General features: G+C 51.0%; 1 protein-coding gene across 3 annotated transcripts in view; it reads right to left on the reverse strand.

Annotated features, from left to right (window-relative positions):
• Positions 1-17955, reverse strand: part of RCL1 (RNA terminal phosphate cyclase like 1) — a 68652-nt gene that overhangs the window by 21054 nt on the left and 29643 nt on the right. For 2 of the 3 annotated variants that reach the window (XM_049895533.1, XM_049895532.1), the window contains exons 5-8: positions 17076-17200; positions 11678-11803; positions 9062-9218; positions 4777-4880 (exon numbers count right to left, since the gene is read on the reverse strand). In XM_049895533.1, coding sequence (XP_049751490.1) covers positions 4777-4880; positions 9062-9218; positions 11678-11803; positions 17076-17200 — 512 coding nt within the window. Of the gene's footprint in view, positions 1-4776; positions 4881-5724; positions 6175-9061; positions 9219-11677; positions 11804-17075; positions 17201-17955 lie in introns of those variants that run through there. The other variant, XR_007518621.1, reaches the window with a different exon arrangement.

The raw sequence follows: 17955 nt of genomic DNA on the forward strand, positions 1-17955 counted from the left end.
CACCTCCCGTGCCAGCTTGCGGTGTGAACGCACCCCACCGATACTAAGTCATTCTGCTGAGAAAACCTGGCCTTCCCAGAAAAGTGCTCTCATACAGACTCTTTCAAGCAGCCTGGAAAACCGCCAAGAGCAGTCTCCTGAAGTGAAACAGTGGGAAGAAAATAAGGGAGGCATATTTAAAATTTTTTTTTTTTTATATGTCGCTGTTGTGGGGCGCTGTAGAGTCGGTGTTGACTCGTGGTGACCCCGTGTTACTGAGCAGAACTGCCCTGTAGGGTTTTCCAGGCTGTAACCTTTCCGGGAGCAAACCACCAGGTCTTTCTCCCAAGGAGCCGCTGCATGGGTTTGAACCACCAACCTTCTGGTTAGCAGCTCAGCACTTAACTTCTGTCCCCCAGGGCTCCCTACAGTCGAGTAAACCCCAGGGAGCTCGGGTCTACTCCAACATGTGGGGTTGCCATGAGTGAGAATCAACTCCACAGCAACGGTTTTGGTTTTGTCTTGACGTTTTACTGCAAGTCAGGCCCTCCTACCTTGCGTGCCTCAAAGTAAACAGTAGTAATATTTCACATACACACCGCCAGGGCTCGTCAGGGAGCAATATGGACACACATGTTTTCCAGTAAGGGTCTGAAAGCAATGCTGAAAGAACAGACATCCTCCTTAACTCCAGGACTCTGTAAGTAGACATTTACAAAGCTATTTATACAAATTAAAACATGTGCAAAGTGCCAGAAGGAATACACTGTTGAACCAAGAAGAGTCTTGCTTCTGGTTCTCTTTAGAAATCTAAGGTTTTAGAACAATGATGAATCCACAAAACGTCTCACAACATGAAAGAATCTGGAGGGCATTATGCTGACCGAAATAAGTCAATCACAAAATGACAAACTGTGTGAGACCACTATTATAAAAACTCAAAAGTTTTATACATAGAAAAAGACAATCTGATGGTTATGAGGGAGTGGAGGGATGGGGAGGGGAAATCACTAGATAGTAGACAAGTGTCAGCTTTGACAAAGGGAAGACAATGCACAACATAGGGGAAGTCAGCACAACGTGACCAAGGCAAAGTCGTAGAAGCTTCCTAGACACATCCAAACACCTTGAAGAACTGAGTTGCTAGGTCTAAGGGCTGGGGACCATGGTCTCGGGGAACATCTAGGTCAATCAGCATAACATAGTTCATAAAGAAAATTTCTACATCCTATTTTGGTAAGCAGCATCTAGGGTCCTAAAAGCTTGTGAGTGGCCACCTAAGACACATCTCTTGGTCCCATCCCATCCAAAGCAAAGGAGAACGAAAACCAAAGACACAAGGAAAATATTCCCCCAAAGGACTAAAGGACCACATGAACCACAGTCTCCACCAGCCTGAGCCCAGAAGAACGAGATGGTGCCCCGCGACTGACTGCTCTGCCAGGGAACACAACAGAAAGTCCCAGACAGAATGGGAGAAAAATGAAGAACAAAATTCAAATTCGCACACACACACAAAAGACCGGACTTACTGGTCTGACAGAGACTGGAAGAACCCCCGAAACAATGGCCCCCAGATACTCTGCTAACTCAGAACTGAAGCCACTCTAGAAGTCCACCTTTCAGCCAAAGATCAGACAGGCATATAAAATAAATAATAACACACATGAGAAACATACTTCTCGGTTCAATCAAATTAACGCGACCAAATGGATAGCTCCTGCCCAAAGCAAGCAAGAGGGCAGGAAGAGACAGAAAAACTGGACAAATGAACACAGGGAACCCGCGGTGGGAAAAGGGAGAGTGCTGTCACACTGCGGGGATTGCATCCAACATCAGAAGACACTTCGTGTGTAAATTTTTGAATGAGAAACTAATTTGCACTGTAAACTTTCACCTGAAGCACAACTAAAAAAAAAAAAACAAAAACCTGAGGTTTCCCAGAACAGATCTCCAGGACTTGTTCTGCACAGAGAAATAAATAAACGTGGTCTCCAAAGCACCTGAATCCGATTAGGACAAACTGCTCTCCCACAAGGACTACAGAGTCTGCCCCCACCCCACCCCTGCAGTCCACACAAATCCAAGGCTGATTTTGCCGACTGGGTCCCCGAAGGACACGCGTTCCTTCCCACTTTCGCTCTGCAACACATAGGGCCACTGTAGCCCCCTGCAGTGGTTAAACAGGAAAAAGGGCCCCAAACAGAAATGGCTTTCTTGAAAATAAACCCCCCGCCTCTGCTTGTGGGAACACTGGTGGTTCAGTAACAGAACTCTCGCCTCCCACGCGGGAGTCCCAGGCTCTTCAATTCCCAGCCAACGCACCCCATGAGCAGCCACCATTGTCTGTCAGCGGAGGCCTGTATGTTGCTAGGGTGCTTAACAGGCGTCAGCAGAGCTTCCAGACTAAGACAGACTAGGAAGTAAGGGCTGGTGATCCACTTCCAAAAACCAGCCAGTGAAAACCCTATGGACCACAACGGTTTGCTCTGCAACCCATCACGGGGATGGCTCAGGACCAGGCAGCATTTTGTTCTGTAGTGCGTGGGGTTGCCATGAGTCGGGGGCCAACCTGAGGGCAGCTAACCACCGCCCTCCTAGTGCTGGCTTACCAGGAAGAAAGCAGACTACCCACCCCCATCCCAGGCGGGCACCCTTGGCACAGAGCCCCAGGAGGCAGGGAATCTGAGGGAGAACGGCTCCCCTACACCCACACCCACGGCCCGTCCGAAAACGCCTCATTCTGCAACGTGTCCTACTCCTTTAAAGCTCTGTTTGGAGCAGGCTGCTTTGTTTTCCCAGGAGAGCAGTAATTTTAGGGAGTTTCTGGAAGTAATAACACTGCAATGAATGTCTGGTGAGGGAGTATGTGCAGGAGGACTTGGGGACTGTTAAAAGCTGTCCAGTCACATCCTGACCCATCTCCGAGGAGGCTGCTGGCTTCAAGAGCGTTTACGAGGCCCTGGCGCCAGACTGAAAAAAATTTCCCAAAAGTAAAAAAAAAAAAAAAAAAACCTCAACGAAAAATAAAAACATACATTCCATTTTTTCACCTGACGTTCTGCCAAAGCCTGTGCCCACGACCACACACGTTTCCAGACAAGCTCACGCTGTGTGCATGGCCAGGCCTTCTGCTGCCCTGAGCAGAGGCTGAGAAAGCAGCAGCCAGGAGGTGAGCCCAAGGGGCCCATGTCAGTCCACGGCTCCAAGCCACTTCCAGCCAGGTCCCCGGGGGAGTGGACCTCCACACTCAGGACGCTGAACGCCCAGCGCTGCCTTCCTCCCAAACGCCTTTCGTATGAAAGCTAGTTCAGTAATGCTGACTACTGATGTTAGCACGCCACCCAGGGTTACTCAATTTCAGGTTTCCTGTCCCATGACACAGTTTACACAAGTTCTCAGAGGACAGCTTCCGGCTTCTGTCTCCCCCAGCACGAATGGACCGTATTCCCTCTTCTCCATCCCTGTTCCACAAACACCCCCCACCACCAAACACCCAAAAAACCTCTTTCAAGCTCCTGGTTTCCACGCCCACAAAGTCACAGTCCGACGTTGACCCCACGCAGCCCTGGCCCCACTCTCAACGTGATGGCACCACCATTCTTCAGTTATCACAGTACTGTACCTTTCAGATATACAGCATCGGTACCATGATAACCGAAAAAGGGCAGTTCAGTCTCATCTCTACCTGACACTTCCTCCACACGAGGCCCACCCCCGGCTTCCCTCCTGCGGATGGCTACACAACCATCGTTAGGGATATAAGCCCATGTATGTAAATGCTAGAGCACACATCTACACGAGTGTACACGCGCACACACACACGCACGCGCACACACACCTCAGGGCTCAAATCAGCCGTTTTCAGGGACCCTCTCTTACAACCACGGGGAAAAGCTGCTTTCACTGTGCTATTTGTAATTCAGTTCTTCTGGCGAGCTGTTCTTTTTTGAAGGACACTTGCCTTTTTATACTCCGGCAGTCAGCTTCTGCTAACACCCAGTGGTCCCACACCCACCTCTACAGCTTCCCTACTAGTTCTGTTCATACCTCAGCAGTCAGCTTCTGCTAACACCCAGTGGTCCCACACCCACCTCTACAGCTTCCCTATTAGTCCTGTTCATACCTCAGCAGTCAGCTTCTGCTAACACCCAGTGGTCCCACACCCACCTCTGCAGCTTCCCTATTAGTCCTGTTCATACCTCAGCAGTCAGCTTCTGCTAACACCCAGTGGTCCCACACCCACCTCTACAGCTTCCCTATTTGTCCTGTTCATACCTCAGCAGTCAGCTTCTGCTAATACCCAGTGGTCCCACACCCACCTCTGCAGCTTCCCTACTAGTCCAGTGCCATCACTACGTACTCTGCCTCTTCTGTACCCTGTCCCAGCCGATGCCAGCGCTATCAGCCTGGACAGAAAGACAGCCTTTCTGGCCACAGCAACTGAGATTGCTGGGGAGGAGAGGGACTAAAGAACTAACAACAAAGTCCAAGTTATAACAGAGGCAGGAGCTTACCGCCAAAGTGGAAACAACATCAAAAGCATAGACAAAAGAAGAAACACACACTGTACATCATGCAACTGAAATTACACAGAGTGCCAGGTGGAGGGATGAAAACTACAGGAGAGGAAGGCAGGAAGTCCTTGTAAGGAAGAACCGCCAACAGGTCGAGACTCCGGCTCCAGCTCATTTCTGAGGGAGAACACGCAGGTGCTCACAGTGCGAGGCCAGGTCATTTCGTGCTATTAGGAAGGTAAACTGGGTAGAAGGAGGAGGCTGAGAGAAAACCACTTACGTGTAGGGTGAGAGGGGTCCCAGCAGGACTTTGGAAACGTCCTGCTGTCCAAGGGTCATGAGCAGCAAGGCCAGGCTCTGGTTGGTCGAGTCCACACAGCCACCCTGTAAACACAAGCACGTCACTGAGTTATCGTTGTGCAAACCAGAAAAGGGAAAATCAACAAAACAGAGGAGCAAAGAAAAGGAAATGTACACGCAGAATATCAGAACCCAAAAGATACCAGACGACAATGTCTGAGCAGTGACGAAACAGAGCACTGGGTTTGTAAATCTTGTAACAGGGCTCAGCCATAAAGAGATGTTTAAGTCCTGGTGCATGCGACAACACAGAGGAACCCTGGAAACATCGTGCTGAGTAAAGTCAGTCACACAAGGACAGAACCATCTCATTTATGTAAAATAAACAAATACACAGAAACCAGAGATTATCAGTGGTTACCGTGGGCGGGGGGAGCAGAGGAGGAAGATTTTGCTCAGGGGAACTGAGGCTACGTTAGCGTGGTAGAGTGATTTGGAAAACAGCAGTAAGAATGGCTGGCCAACCTGATCAATGTTAATCAATGTCACTGAACTGCACATGTAGAAATCGAGATGGTGTATGTTTGGTTATGTGTATTTTCACCACAATAAAATTAAAAAAAAAAAAGTAAATCTTATATAAACTAGGGAATGCACTTCATCAAAGCAGCTGTAATTCTGAAAGCACTGGACAGACAGACACTCAAATTTACTGAAGTGCGTGCACTGAAAAATGACGCCTTCCCTTCGCACGGGAGCTGCAGCCCGGCAGCCGTCACCTTATTGACTGTAAGCAAAGAGGTATAATCAGTTCTAGGAAACGTACGGTTGTTACCGGGGGTCGAGTGACACTTCTGTTTATTTACTCTGTCATACAACAGCACAGTCCATCTGACATTAAAGGACTTTTGCCTTTAAAAGGTCTTACCTATTACATTTATTCGAACATATTCAGAAACCACTGGTCACACTGTATTAATTTCTCCCCTTGTTTACCCTTCCCGTGTGTCTTAGAGAGGACGGTGGCGCTTCAGTGGTACCAGTCTTGTCTTCCGTCTGGGGGATCCGGGTCAGACCCCAGCCACTGCCCCTCAACGACAGCCGCCACCTTGTCAGCGCAGTGGATGCTTTCGTGTTGCTACTACGCTGAACAGGTTTTGGTGGAGCTTCTAGACTAAGACAGACTAGGAACAAAGGCCTGGTCATCCACTTCCAAAAATCAGCCAGTGAAAACCCTACGAATCACAACGGTCCAATCCGCAACCCATTGTGGGGATGGTGCAGGACTGGGCAATGTTTCCTTCCATTTGAGTGGGGTCGCCATGAGTTGGGGGTTGACGCGATGGCACACAGAGGGGATAGGACAGATCCAGAAAGCCTGGAACCGAATCAAGAGAACCTGGTAACTGATGAGACACAAAGGAACAAGAGGGTCAGACAGAGGCTCAAAGCTGGTAAAGTGAACAGCACCTCCCAGAGATGGGCTTTTACTACCCCTTCAGACCAGTTCACGTCACACAGCTGTACAGATTTACTCCAAACAACGGAAGGTACTTTCATCCCTTTAACAATTAAAGATCATAGATACACAAAGGAAGTCTCAAGGATTAAAAACAAAACAAAAACTTGGGCTCGGCATGATGAAATGGTTTAAAGTAGAAATCAGCTGGAGTAAAGGAAGAAATAACCAGCCTAATCCGGAAGCATGTTTTCCTCTAGTGGGCTAGCGGGCCATGCTGACCCCTGCAGCATATCACCTGCTCGTTGCTGGGGTATAAAACCACACTCCAGCTGTGCCCGTGACTCCCTCGGGTCTGTTCTGCAATGGGGGTGCCTCCAGGTTGTCCCATGCTACTAGAAAAAGATGGAGCATCCCTCAGTCAGAGAGGGCCATCAGCCACCACAGGACCTAAAGGGGAACCCCCATGAGGCGACAGGGTCTTACTGTTGTTGGGTGCCATTGAGTCGATTTTCATCTCATAGTGAGTGACCCAGCGTGATACAGGAGAACGGCCCCATGGGGTTTCTTAGGTTGTCATCTTTATGGGAACAGATCATGAGGTCATTCAGCCACGAAGCCACTGGGTGGTGGGTTTGAGCTGTCAACCTTTCTGTTAGCAGCTGAGCACTTAACCGCTGTGCCACCAGGGCTCCTTCACGGGGTTTTAGGGCTGTACACATCGTACAGATGTTTCTTTCCTCCCAAACACATAGATAACAAACACCATCAATTACGCAACTGCAGGCCAACCTCTTAACCCCCAAGAGCTGACCCCCAGCTTTTAGCTACTACTGGGCTTTCGAAAATCACTCAACTTAGCATTAGAAATTGAGCTGCTTTAGCGTCAAAAAACCTGAGGACAGGCCTTGAGTGTGGAGAGCTATGAAAGGGGGCTTCCTCCTGGAGAGGCATGTCTGTCAACGGATGACCTCTTTCCTCTGAGGTTCTCAAGCTGATGGTGAGAAGGGATGGGCACAAGTCGAGCTTTTTAGGACCTGGAAGTTTTAATTAACTCGGAAGTAGTTCATCTTCACTGCTCTACCTTGAGACCAATGAGACACTTTCAAAAACACTGACTTGAATTCAGAGAGCCGATGACAACGCTAAGCTGTTTTCCTTTGTGAGGCTTGTCCGGAGAGCAATGCCCACCCCCAGACATCACCCTCCCACCGTCACTAATACCAAACCAACTCAACAGCAAAGGAGGCATGAAAAGAAAATCAAAAGGACCATGGAACCCGCCTTACTTCCCCAGTAATCAGGGTGTGATTTCTCCTCCCAAACTTCCTTGGAAGCTTCAGGAAAGAATGACAAGAAGACTAAGAACTGGAGAATAAAATACTAGGAATGAAAAGAGTGTCAGCTCTTCAGCTGGAGAAGAGAGACAATTTACAAACACCACCACGAGCTGGCTGCTAATCGCCCAGAGCTGAGCCGCTGCTGAGGGCTCTGTTCAAGAATGAGAGGCTGGTGGGCAGAGCAGAGAAAGGCCTAGCCCCAGGAGCCTGCCCTTGGGAGGCTGAAGGCTATACATTCTCCACCTGCATGTCATCTTCCCTGATGTGTGGCTGAGCCTGAGGTGGCGCAGACGTTCAGAACCTGAGCAGATCGTGCCTCGCCTCTACCCGCACGCTTAGAGCCCTGGAGAATGTATTCTCGGGCAGCTACGCCTCATTCTGGGGGAATGCAGAAGTGTGTGTGTGTGTGTGTGTGTGTGTGTGTGTGTGTGTGTGTGCAGGTATGCACGTATGGACGGACAGAGAAGAGACTGGGGCCACTGAGTGGGCGGGTGGTCTGCAGTGTGTCCTGCCGGCCAGCAGAGCTGCAGAAGTGAAATGGGGATGGATGAAGTCAGTCTTCAGTGTCCTGTCACCTTCTGTCCATGTTCTCATGCTTTCCAAAGCCCCCTCCACACTGTGACAGAGGCCTGCCTCTCCTAGACAGTCTTCTACGCTGCAGAGCACAGTGCAAAATCTAGCCTGGTGGCATTATTTTAAATTTGGATCAACTGTCACATTCTAGTGGCCCTGGTGGCACCGTGGTTAACCGTTTGGCTGCTAAACAAAAGGCTGGCAGTTCAAATTCACCAGCCGCTTCCTGGAAACGCTATGGGACAGCTTTACTCCGTCCTATAGGGTCACTATAAGTCGGAATCAACTCAGTGGCAATGGGTTGGGTTTTTTTTTTTTTTTGTCACCTACAAAAAGAGCCCTGGTGGCTCAGTGGCTAAGCACTCGGCTGCTAATTGAAAGGTCAGCGGTTCAAACCCACCAACAGCTCCGTGGAAGAAGGATGTGACCCATCTGCTTCCAGAAGGATCACAGCCTTAGAAACCCTATGGGGCAGTTCTACTCTGTCCTACACAGTCACTATGAGTTAGAACCCACTTGATAGCAATGGGTTTTGTTTTTCGGGTCACGTACACACCTAGACTCTCAGCTTCTCTTGAAAAATCTGACAACAATGAGCCCCCTTCCCATTCAGCAATAAAAACTGGGGTGCTGAGAGGTGGTCCCCTCTTTGGTCAAGGGGGGGTGTGCCCTTCCATCGTCACCCCTCACCTTCTCTCTCCTTGGCAACGCTGCTCCAGCTCTTCCCTCTCCCCACCTTTCAAACTTACCTGCCCTGCATCCCCACCCTCTGCTCACTGACCAGTTCATGATCAACTGCTGATTACAAGCATGGGCTAACCCCCCAGGCTAAACCTGGGAAGGGGAGGAAGGTGCTCAGGGAGGAGGCGATGAACGGCGAGGCGGGCACATACCCTGTAGATCTCCTCCAGCAGCAGCCTGGCACAGTCACGGCCCAGGTCCTCGGGAAGCATGGCCGCGCCCTGGCCCTGAGGGTTGGAGGCCAGCTCAGCACTGAGGAAGGTGCCACTGGTGGTCTCGGCAACGAGGGACAGCCCAAAGCCTGGAGACCTGGGAATTCGAAGGCACAGACACTGAGCATTGTTAATGGAGCAGGGTCCATGGGTGCCAGCAAAGGGCAAGAAGACAAAGATCTTTTGATGGCATTCTGTCTGGAGGCTTCTTTCTGGTTCCATCAAGCCTTATTAGAGTTTCTATTAGCTCACATTGGAAAGACACATGACGGTTAAGTGTTCGGCTGCTAACAGAAAGGTCAGCGGTTCGAACCCGTCAGCTGCTCCACAGGAGAAAGATGTGGCAGTCTGCTTCTGTAAAGACCACAGCTTTGGAAACCCTATGGGGCAGTTCCACTCTGTCCTATAGGGTCACTATGGGCTGGAATTGACTCAACTGCAGTGGATTTGGGTTTTTTGGTTATTTTGCACTCATCTACTAACTGAAAGGCTGGTGGTTCAAACTTACCCACTAGTGCTGGAAAAAAGGCCTGGCGATCTGCTTCCCTGAAGATTACAGCCAAGAAAACCCTACGGAGCTCAGCTCTGCTCTGTATGTAACACACGGGGTCGTCATGGTCGGAATTGACTCAACGGCTACGGGTTTGATCTTTTATTTTATTACTATTTATTTATTTCTAGGGCACACACGGTGGCACCCAGAGAGATGTGAGCTTGTGATGCTTTTCCTATCAGTCCTCCCTTCCCCTTTCGTCTCCCCACCTCCCCGCCCACAACACTGCTGAAGATTCTAAGGCCAGAGTTTCTAACAATCAGCAGCCTATCACAGCACTGACAAGGGGTGCCAGGCAATGGAAAGCCCCTGGGTGGTGCAAACGGCCACTGTGCTTGGCTGTACACTAACAGGTTGGAGGTTTGAGTCTACCCAGAGGTGCCTGAAGAAAAGGCCTGGCAATCTACTTCTGAAAAATCAGCCACAGAAACCCTACAGAGCAAGCAGCTCTGCTGTGACATATATGGGGTCGTCATGAGTCTCAGTTGACCCGACAGTAACCGGTGGGGTCAGCTGAGTCGCTGGCCTGTAAATGGCCAGACCCCAGCTGGGGCGTCCCTGCCCTGCTCTGCTCATTCCTGGCCACGGTGCCTAGTGGGGCTGAGGCCAGGTGGCGAGGGGACCGTGGAGGCAATCAGACAGCTTCTGCTGCTCCTACCTCCGCCTCCCTCTGCCATCCCCTCCCCAAAGAAAGTAGCTGTCACTTAATTCCTACCTTTCAGCCAGGAGGGAGGGGACAGGAAGAAGCAGCAGCATTCACAGCTACCATCTCAACAGCACCTACTGTGCGCCAGGAACCACGTCCAAGGCATCACACACGTGATCTTCCCATTCGTACTGTAGCCAGGGGGTGCGGGCACCATCACCCCCACTGCTTAAACGAGGACAGAGCTGATGTTACAGGGCACTACACCAAGGGGCTGGGGCCACTCACTACGGGCCTTCCCAACTCTGCCACCTCTGACACTGCCACCTTTGTGGCTTTGGACTATGGGCCATGGCCACATTTTTGAAATCCATTGTTTGCCCTGGGCCTCCTGAAGGTTGGAGAGCCTGCAGCACCCCAGCCCCTCCTACTGTCTCCTTCCTTCCCATCACTGAAGTCAATGGAACCTCGGGTGGAACGCTGGGCAAGGGCCTCGCTGTGCTACCACACAGGAGAGTGCTAACTTCTCACCCCACGACGGTCAAACCCAGACTAACCTGACTCTGATATTCTTATTTCTAGGTGCTGAAAACCTTTAGAGCTAAAGTGTAAGGGTGTCTCCACTCAAAGTGAAATGGCTCAGCAAAAACAAAACAAATAATTAAAATATACACACACAAGAAAAGCAAATTTGGCCAACGGGTCATTGTTAATTCCAGGTGATAGGGATACTCAGGTGTCCGTTGTACCATTCTTTGAACTTTTCTGTGTGTTTAAGATTTTCCTAAAAAAAAAAAAAAATTGGTTTTACTTGCTTCCCTTCTTCCTGGCTTCTAAATACACAACCAAAGCCTAGTTTCCTTGCACAGATTATCATTAATTTTGTTTTTATTTTCTAAAGTGGGGTTTTTCACAAAGGCTTTAACTATACCAAACCCAAAATCTGCAGGTTTTCCAAATCTAGGAGACTGATGGAGAGAGAATCCGACTGGCACTTACACAAAAAGGGATTTTTTTCCCTAAATTGTTGTTTACATAGGGTGGAAAACCGTGTTCACGCTGACGTTTTGTGGGAGCAGAGTATACGCAGGATTTAAAGCTCGAAGCACTACTTCTCGATCGATAGGGTCAATTCCTCGAGGGCAGGGACCCCTCAGCTCCCGACATCAGCCACCAGGGCTATTTCCAGTTTCAGGAGCTCAAGGAATGCCTGCTGGTGACAGAAGGTAATTAATTCTGAAAGTGCCCTTCCTCTGGCTGCCAACCTCAGAGCCAGCAGCTTTAACTTCAGTCGGAACAGGCATGGTAAGATTAGGGCAGCTTCAGAATTAAGCTACCCAAATGCAGGGACACTTACTTCCCGGAGTTGGGGCCTTTCATGTGGTCTGTGTAAATATAGACGTCGGGGATGAAATTGTTGAGGACGCCCCTTGCGGAATCCACGATCCGGTTGGCCATCTGAGGGGACACTCGTACGGAATACCTGCAACCTGGAGCTAAGGAAGCCACCCTGCTTGGACTCCAGAGCAGGGAAAGTCAGTCATAAAGCCAGTGGATATTTGTGGAGCAGTAGTAACAAATGTCGCTAGTAGAAGGCCAACAAAAACAAGGGGAACCCCCCATGAGATAGATCCACACGACAGCTGCAACAATGGCCTCCGACACACCAACGATCACGAAGATGGCGCAGGACCGGGCAACCTTTCAATTCTGTCACGCATAAGGTCACCATGATTCAGAGTCCATCAATGGCAAATAACAACAGCAGTAACACATGGGGATTTCTAAGGCCATTCTGTTTCCCAATTACATTTAATGACTTAACTCTATAGTACCATAACCTAGGTTTTTTTTTACATTGTTATAATAAAAGGTTTAGATGATGCTCACGATAAAAAAAAACAAAGAGAGAGTTGGAAAGTATGAAGTAAATGCTCCCCAACCCCACCAGACTTCCTGTGCGCCCCCTCCCCTAGAAACAGCTCCACTCTAGGTTGGACTGAGTGAGGGAACCTGCCTCTGGACCTCCCGAGCCAAGCTCCCTGTGAAGGGGAACCTTTGAAAACACATCAGGTCCACCTGTCCCCTTTGCTGTAACCCATCAGTCTTTCTCTCAAGAACCTAAAGCCAGAACCAACTCCCCGCCAGGGCCGACCTGGCCAGTCCCATTAGCCTCCTAGTCTGTTATCAGGGGAAGCAGAGAACATTTAGTTGAAGAGTGTAGTGAATGCTGCTTTAAAGACCCAAAAAGGTTTTTATAATATACGGAGCCAACTTCCAATCGTTCAAGATTTAATTTGCGGATAATGTTGGCTCCTTGTAACTACTGTGTGTGTGTATGCGTGTGTGTGCACGTGTGTGTGTGAAGGTGTAAGGAGCCTACATTATCCACAAGTGCTCGACTATTGAAATGTTGGCCGCTCAAACCCTCTCAGAGGAGCCTCAGGAGACAGACCTGGCTATCTGTTTCTCAATAGTTCAAAGCCTTGAAAACCCCTACTTAGTTGTCTTCCCAACCGGGCACCATCGACCTCCTGCCCCGTACCCGTCCCCTGGTCCTTCCTGCCTGAGTTCCCACTCTCTCCCTCTCTCCTCCAACCCCCAGCCGGCATCTGGCTGGTCTTCCTTCAACTCACCACACCTGCCTTCACATCACACATTCTGCTCTTGCTCGTCCACAAGCCGCAAGCTCCACAGGACAGGGCCTGTGCTGCTGCGGCCCTCACAGCTCCCTGACACACTACTTCTGTACTCAGAAATGCTCAATAAATATTTGACTGGCCCCAAAGGACACACCTGGAATGAGGAAAGAGCAAAGAGGGATTTTTCAACACAGGCACACAGAGCCCAGTTACACCACCTCTTCTGTCCAGAACGTCCCAGACGGCTCAGACAAACAGCCCTGGGTCTCAACATGCCCTTTGGACTGGGAGGTGCTGTCCTCCGAAGCCTAAAGCTGTCCGCTCACAGGAGCCTCTATGCCCCTAACACAGAATTCCACAGCATCCCCGCCTCTGAGGTTTTTCACATCCACCATCATTGTATGTCAAACACATGGCAACCCTGTGGTGAGGCCCAGTGATTCCCAGTCCCAGGGTTTACTGTGAGGGCAGCCAGTGCACATAACCAAGTCACCTGCTCAAGGTCACACAATTCCCCCTTCCAAAAGACAGCTCCCTGCCCCCCCTCCCCCGCCCCAAAGACATGGAGGCCAGGGGGTTGGCAGCACCAACTTGGGACGAGTATAAGCCTGTGTTGGAATGCTGTGAGATGAAGAAGGCAAAGGCGCTTCAAAGCCAGCGACATCCCAGATGGAGCCACTGGGCTTGGTGTGGAGGCCTACAGTACAACAGCTCGGAGCCAAGGTCTAGAAACGGACTATCTGTGTTCAAGCCCCAGCTCCAGCCAACTGTATCACTCTGGGTCAAGTGTGCCAACTTCTCTGAGCTTCCACTTCCTGTCAGTGAAACGGGGGTAAGCCTGACGCCCCCTCTTCCAGGGCTGGGAAGGTGAGATGGAACAATGCAGATAAAGCACTGAGCATGCGCCTGGCATGTGGCAGGGGCCCAAGGAAGGTCAGCTCTGCTTTTCTTATCACTCGTCCAGGACTCGAATCCCACAGCAGAGGTTCTTATCCTTCCGGGGGTCAGAGACTCCGCTGAGAATCTGATGGAAGCTATGGGCCCTCTCCCCAGAAACACGTGCACGCGTAATTCTGCAGACTATTTCATGGGTTTGTGAATCTCCTGAAGCCTATTTAAAAAAAAAAAGAAAAAGAACAACCCAATAGTCATCAAGTCAATTCTGATTCATAGTGTCCCTACAGGACGCAGTCGAGCTGCTCCGTAGGGTTTCCAAGGAGCGCCTGGTGGATTCAAAGGGCTGACCTTCTGGTTAGCAGCCGAGCTCTTAACCACTGCGGATCTATCTAGGAGGGCCATATTAAGAACTCCTAACCAGGAGAGACAACATCACAGCTGAGTCCACACGGGACGCCTGCCCTTCAGGTACAGATGGGTGTGTGCACACGCGTGTGACAGAGAGGCAGGCTGACAGACACTGCACTAAGTCCACACAGTACACCTGCCCTTCAGGTACAGATAGGTGTGTGCGCACGCGTGTGACAGAGAGGCAGGCTGACACTGCACTAAGACCACACAGGACGCCTGCCCTTCAGGTACAGACAGGTGTGTACGCAGGCATGTGACAGAGTGGCAGGCTGACAGACACTGCGCTAAGTACACACGGGACGCCTGCCTTCAGGTACAGATGGGTGTGTATGCACACGTGTGACAGAGAGGCAGGCTGACAGACACTGTGCTAAGTCCACACAGGATGCCTGCCCTTCAGGTACAGATGGGTGTGTGAGCACGCATGTGACAGAGAAGCAGGCTGACAGACACTGTGCTAAGTCCACACAGGACACCTGCCCTTCAGGTACAGACAGGTGTGTATGCACACGTGTGACAGAGAGGCAGGCTGACAGACACTGTGCTAAGTCCACACGGGATGCCTGCCCTTCAGGTACACATGGGTGCATGTGTACACGTGACAGAGAGATTGACAGACACTGCACTAAGTCCACACGAGACACCTGCCCTTCAGGTACAGATGGGTGTGTGAGCATGCATGTGACAGAGAAGCAGGCTGACAGACACTGTGCTAAGTCCACACAGGACACCTGCCCTTCAGGTACAGACAGGTGTGTATGCACACGTGTGACAGAGAGGCAGGCTGACAGACACTGTGCTAAGTCCACACAGGACGCCTGCCCTTCAGGTACAGACATGTGTACGCACACGTATGACAGAGAGGCAGGCTGACAGACACTGTGCTAAGTCCACACAGGATGCCTGCCCTTCAGGTACACATGGGTGTGTGAGCATGCATGTGACAGAGAAGCAGGCTCACAGACACTGCACTAAGTCCACACGGGACACCTGCCCTTCAGGTACAGACAGGTGTGTATGCACACGTGTGACAGCGAGGCAGGCTGACAGACACTGCACTAAGTCCACATGGGATGCCTGCCCTTCAGGTACACATGGGTGCACGTGTACGCGTGTGACAGAGAGACTGACAGATGCTGCACTAAGTCCACACAGGACACCTGCCCTTCAGGTACAGATGGGTGTGTGAGCACACATGTGACAGAGAAGCAGGCTCACAGACACTGCACTAAGTCCACACGGGATGCTTGCCCTTCAGGTACAGACGTGTGTACGCACACGTATGACAGAGAGGCAGGCTGACAGACACTGTGCTAAGCCCACACAGGACGCCTGCCCTTCAGGTACAGACAAGTGTGTATGCCCAGGTGTGACAGAGGCAGGCTGACAGACACTGCGCTAAGTCCACATGGGATGCCTGCCCTTCAGGTACAGATGGGTGCATGTGCACACGTGTGACAGACAGACTGACAGACACTGCTCTAAGTCCACATGGGACGCCTGCCCTTCAGGTACAGGTAGGTGTGTGTACACGTGTGTGACAGAGACTGACAGACACTGCGCTAAGTACCCTCCCTACTGTCAGGGAAAGGAAACCAGATTGTCCCCAAAATCCCTCCCTCTCCTGCCTCTACCTGGACTTCTGTGTGCCCAATCATGAAAGCCAGCATTCTGGGTTTGCAGATTTGTGGCTGCTGGGTCAGTGCCACAAGACTAAAACAGTATTCCTTTTTCCACGTCAGGCAGGGAGACAGGAGTCGGGGGCCCCATCCAGCCCCAGCTGCTGGCAGGAACCAACCCCTGCTCCCACCCAGGTCCTGGCTGATCATCTGGACTACGAGAGGGAAAACATGGGGTAACTCAGTTGAAGCCACAAACACACAGAGTGGGGCTACCCTCTCCCAGCTCAGGCCTCTTTTGGGGATACACATGTCCAAGCTCAGCCCCACAAGCCAACCAGCCTGGCAAGAAAAAACTGCAAAACCGACTAACGCTTTTTCCAAAGGTGGCTCTTTTTTGCCAGGCCCCTCAACTGCCAAAGATGACAATCTCAACTCAAACCTACATTCCTGTGAGGTGTTTGCCAAGGGGGCGGCTCTGCAGAGTAGCGGCTGAAATGTCTGGCCCCCGGGGGGCATCCACCGTCCTGGGCAGTGCAAAGGAAGGCTGCCCGCGCGAGTGTGAAGTGATCACAAGGCGCACACCCGGTAAGCACTCGCTAACGGAAGAGACTGTTCATCACTGTTACCCCAGCCCTCCGAAGCCCTCCAGGCAGCCTGGCCACGCAGGCAGCCCAGTCTGCATCTTTCCCTGTCATTTCACCCATTCTGTTGCAACTGAGGGAAACCCTGGCGGCACAGTGGTTAAGAGCTACGGCTGCTAACCAAAAGGTTGGCAGTCCAGGAGCTCCTTGGAAACTCTATGGGGGCAGTTCTACCCTGTCCTATAGGGTCGCTATGAGTTGCAATCGACTCGATGGCAGTGGGTTTTTGGGTCACAACTGTGAGTTTGTGGATTTGTCTCCAGCACGGATGAAGGGCTCTTCTGAGGCGGGGGCTGCGCTGCTTTTTGTGGCTCCCAAACCAACGCCTAAGGAAAGCATCACACACAGGAGCTATTTGCTTAAGCGGAAACTGGGAAAAAAAAATTTAAAGAATCCACTGATGAGTTCAGTGCCGGCGAGGCACATACTAAAGCACCGTAACTACGACGTTAACAGCCTGGGAAGAAGAGAAGCTGTGGTTAGTCAGTCACACCTTGGAGAGGTAAAAAACAGACGCGCGCTAAGCCAAACGCAAAGGATACGCTACTCCGCGGATGCGCTTGATTTTTCCTGGGTCCGTGAGCTGAATGGGCTTCAGGGCCTTCCTGACAGGACACGAGAAAAACACTTCGCCGCCTCCTCCAGGGGGCATCCCCCGCCGCACAACCTGCAGCCGGGCAAGAAGACAGGGTGAGGACCCAGCGCCCACCCCGACTCCCAGCCTGGCAAGAGGAGGCCAGGGGCTCGTCATCGGGCAGACAGCTCTCCACGTGCAACTCAGCCCCGCCAAGACCAACCGCAGCTTCCTTCATGCCAAGAGGGTGTGTGCTGGGCAAGACCACCCTGGGGTGTATCAGAAAAGTCAGCGGACACAGAGCCCACGCGTCCAAGACAAGGTCTTGGCCCTGCCATTTCTCTGAGTAACCCTGACCAGGTCCATCCATCACGGGGACCTGCTTCCTCCTTAGCTCATCAGCTGAGCCTACTTCTTAACATTCAGGAGCCTTTTTCCTCCTCGGAGCTATCAGAACTCTATGTCACTAAATAAAAATGAAGTCATTTCCCCTATTTAAAAACGTCAATTAAGGAAACACGGGCTAAATGGCTTCAGATATCCAGGGTCACCACAGTGCATTGATGTGGTTCCTTTCAACAGCAGACAGACAGATGCTAAATTACTTCTACTAGGTCTGGAAATACCGTGACTCCTCCGAGCACCCAGATTGGGAGCCCCTGGACTGGTGGCGTAGTGTTAAGTGCTACGGCTGCTAACCAAAAGGTCGGCAGTTCAAGTCAGCCAGGCGCTCCTTGGAAACTCTACGGGGCAGTTCTACCCTGTCCTATAGGGTCGCTATGAGTTAGAATCGACTCAACAGCAGTGGGTTTTGGGACATAAACTCCACCTAGGTCATCTAGACCACA

This window comes from Elephas maximus, chromosome 9, assembly GCF_024166365.1.
Source record: "Elephas maximus indicus isolate mEleMax1 chromosome 9, mEleMax1 primary haplotype, whole genome shotgun sequence".
NCBI lineage: Eukaryota > Metazoa > Chordata > Mammalia > Proboscidea > Elephantidae > Elephas > Elephas maximus.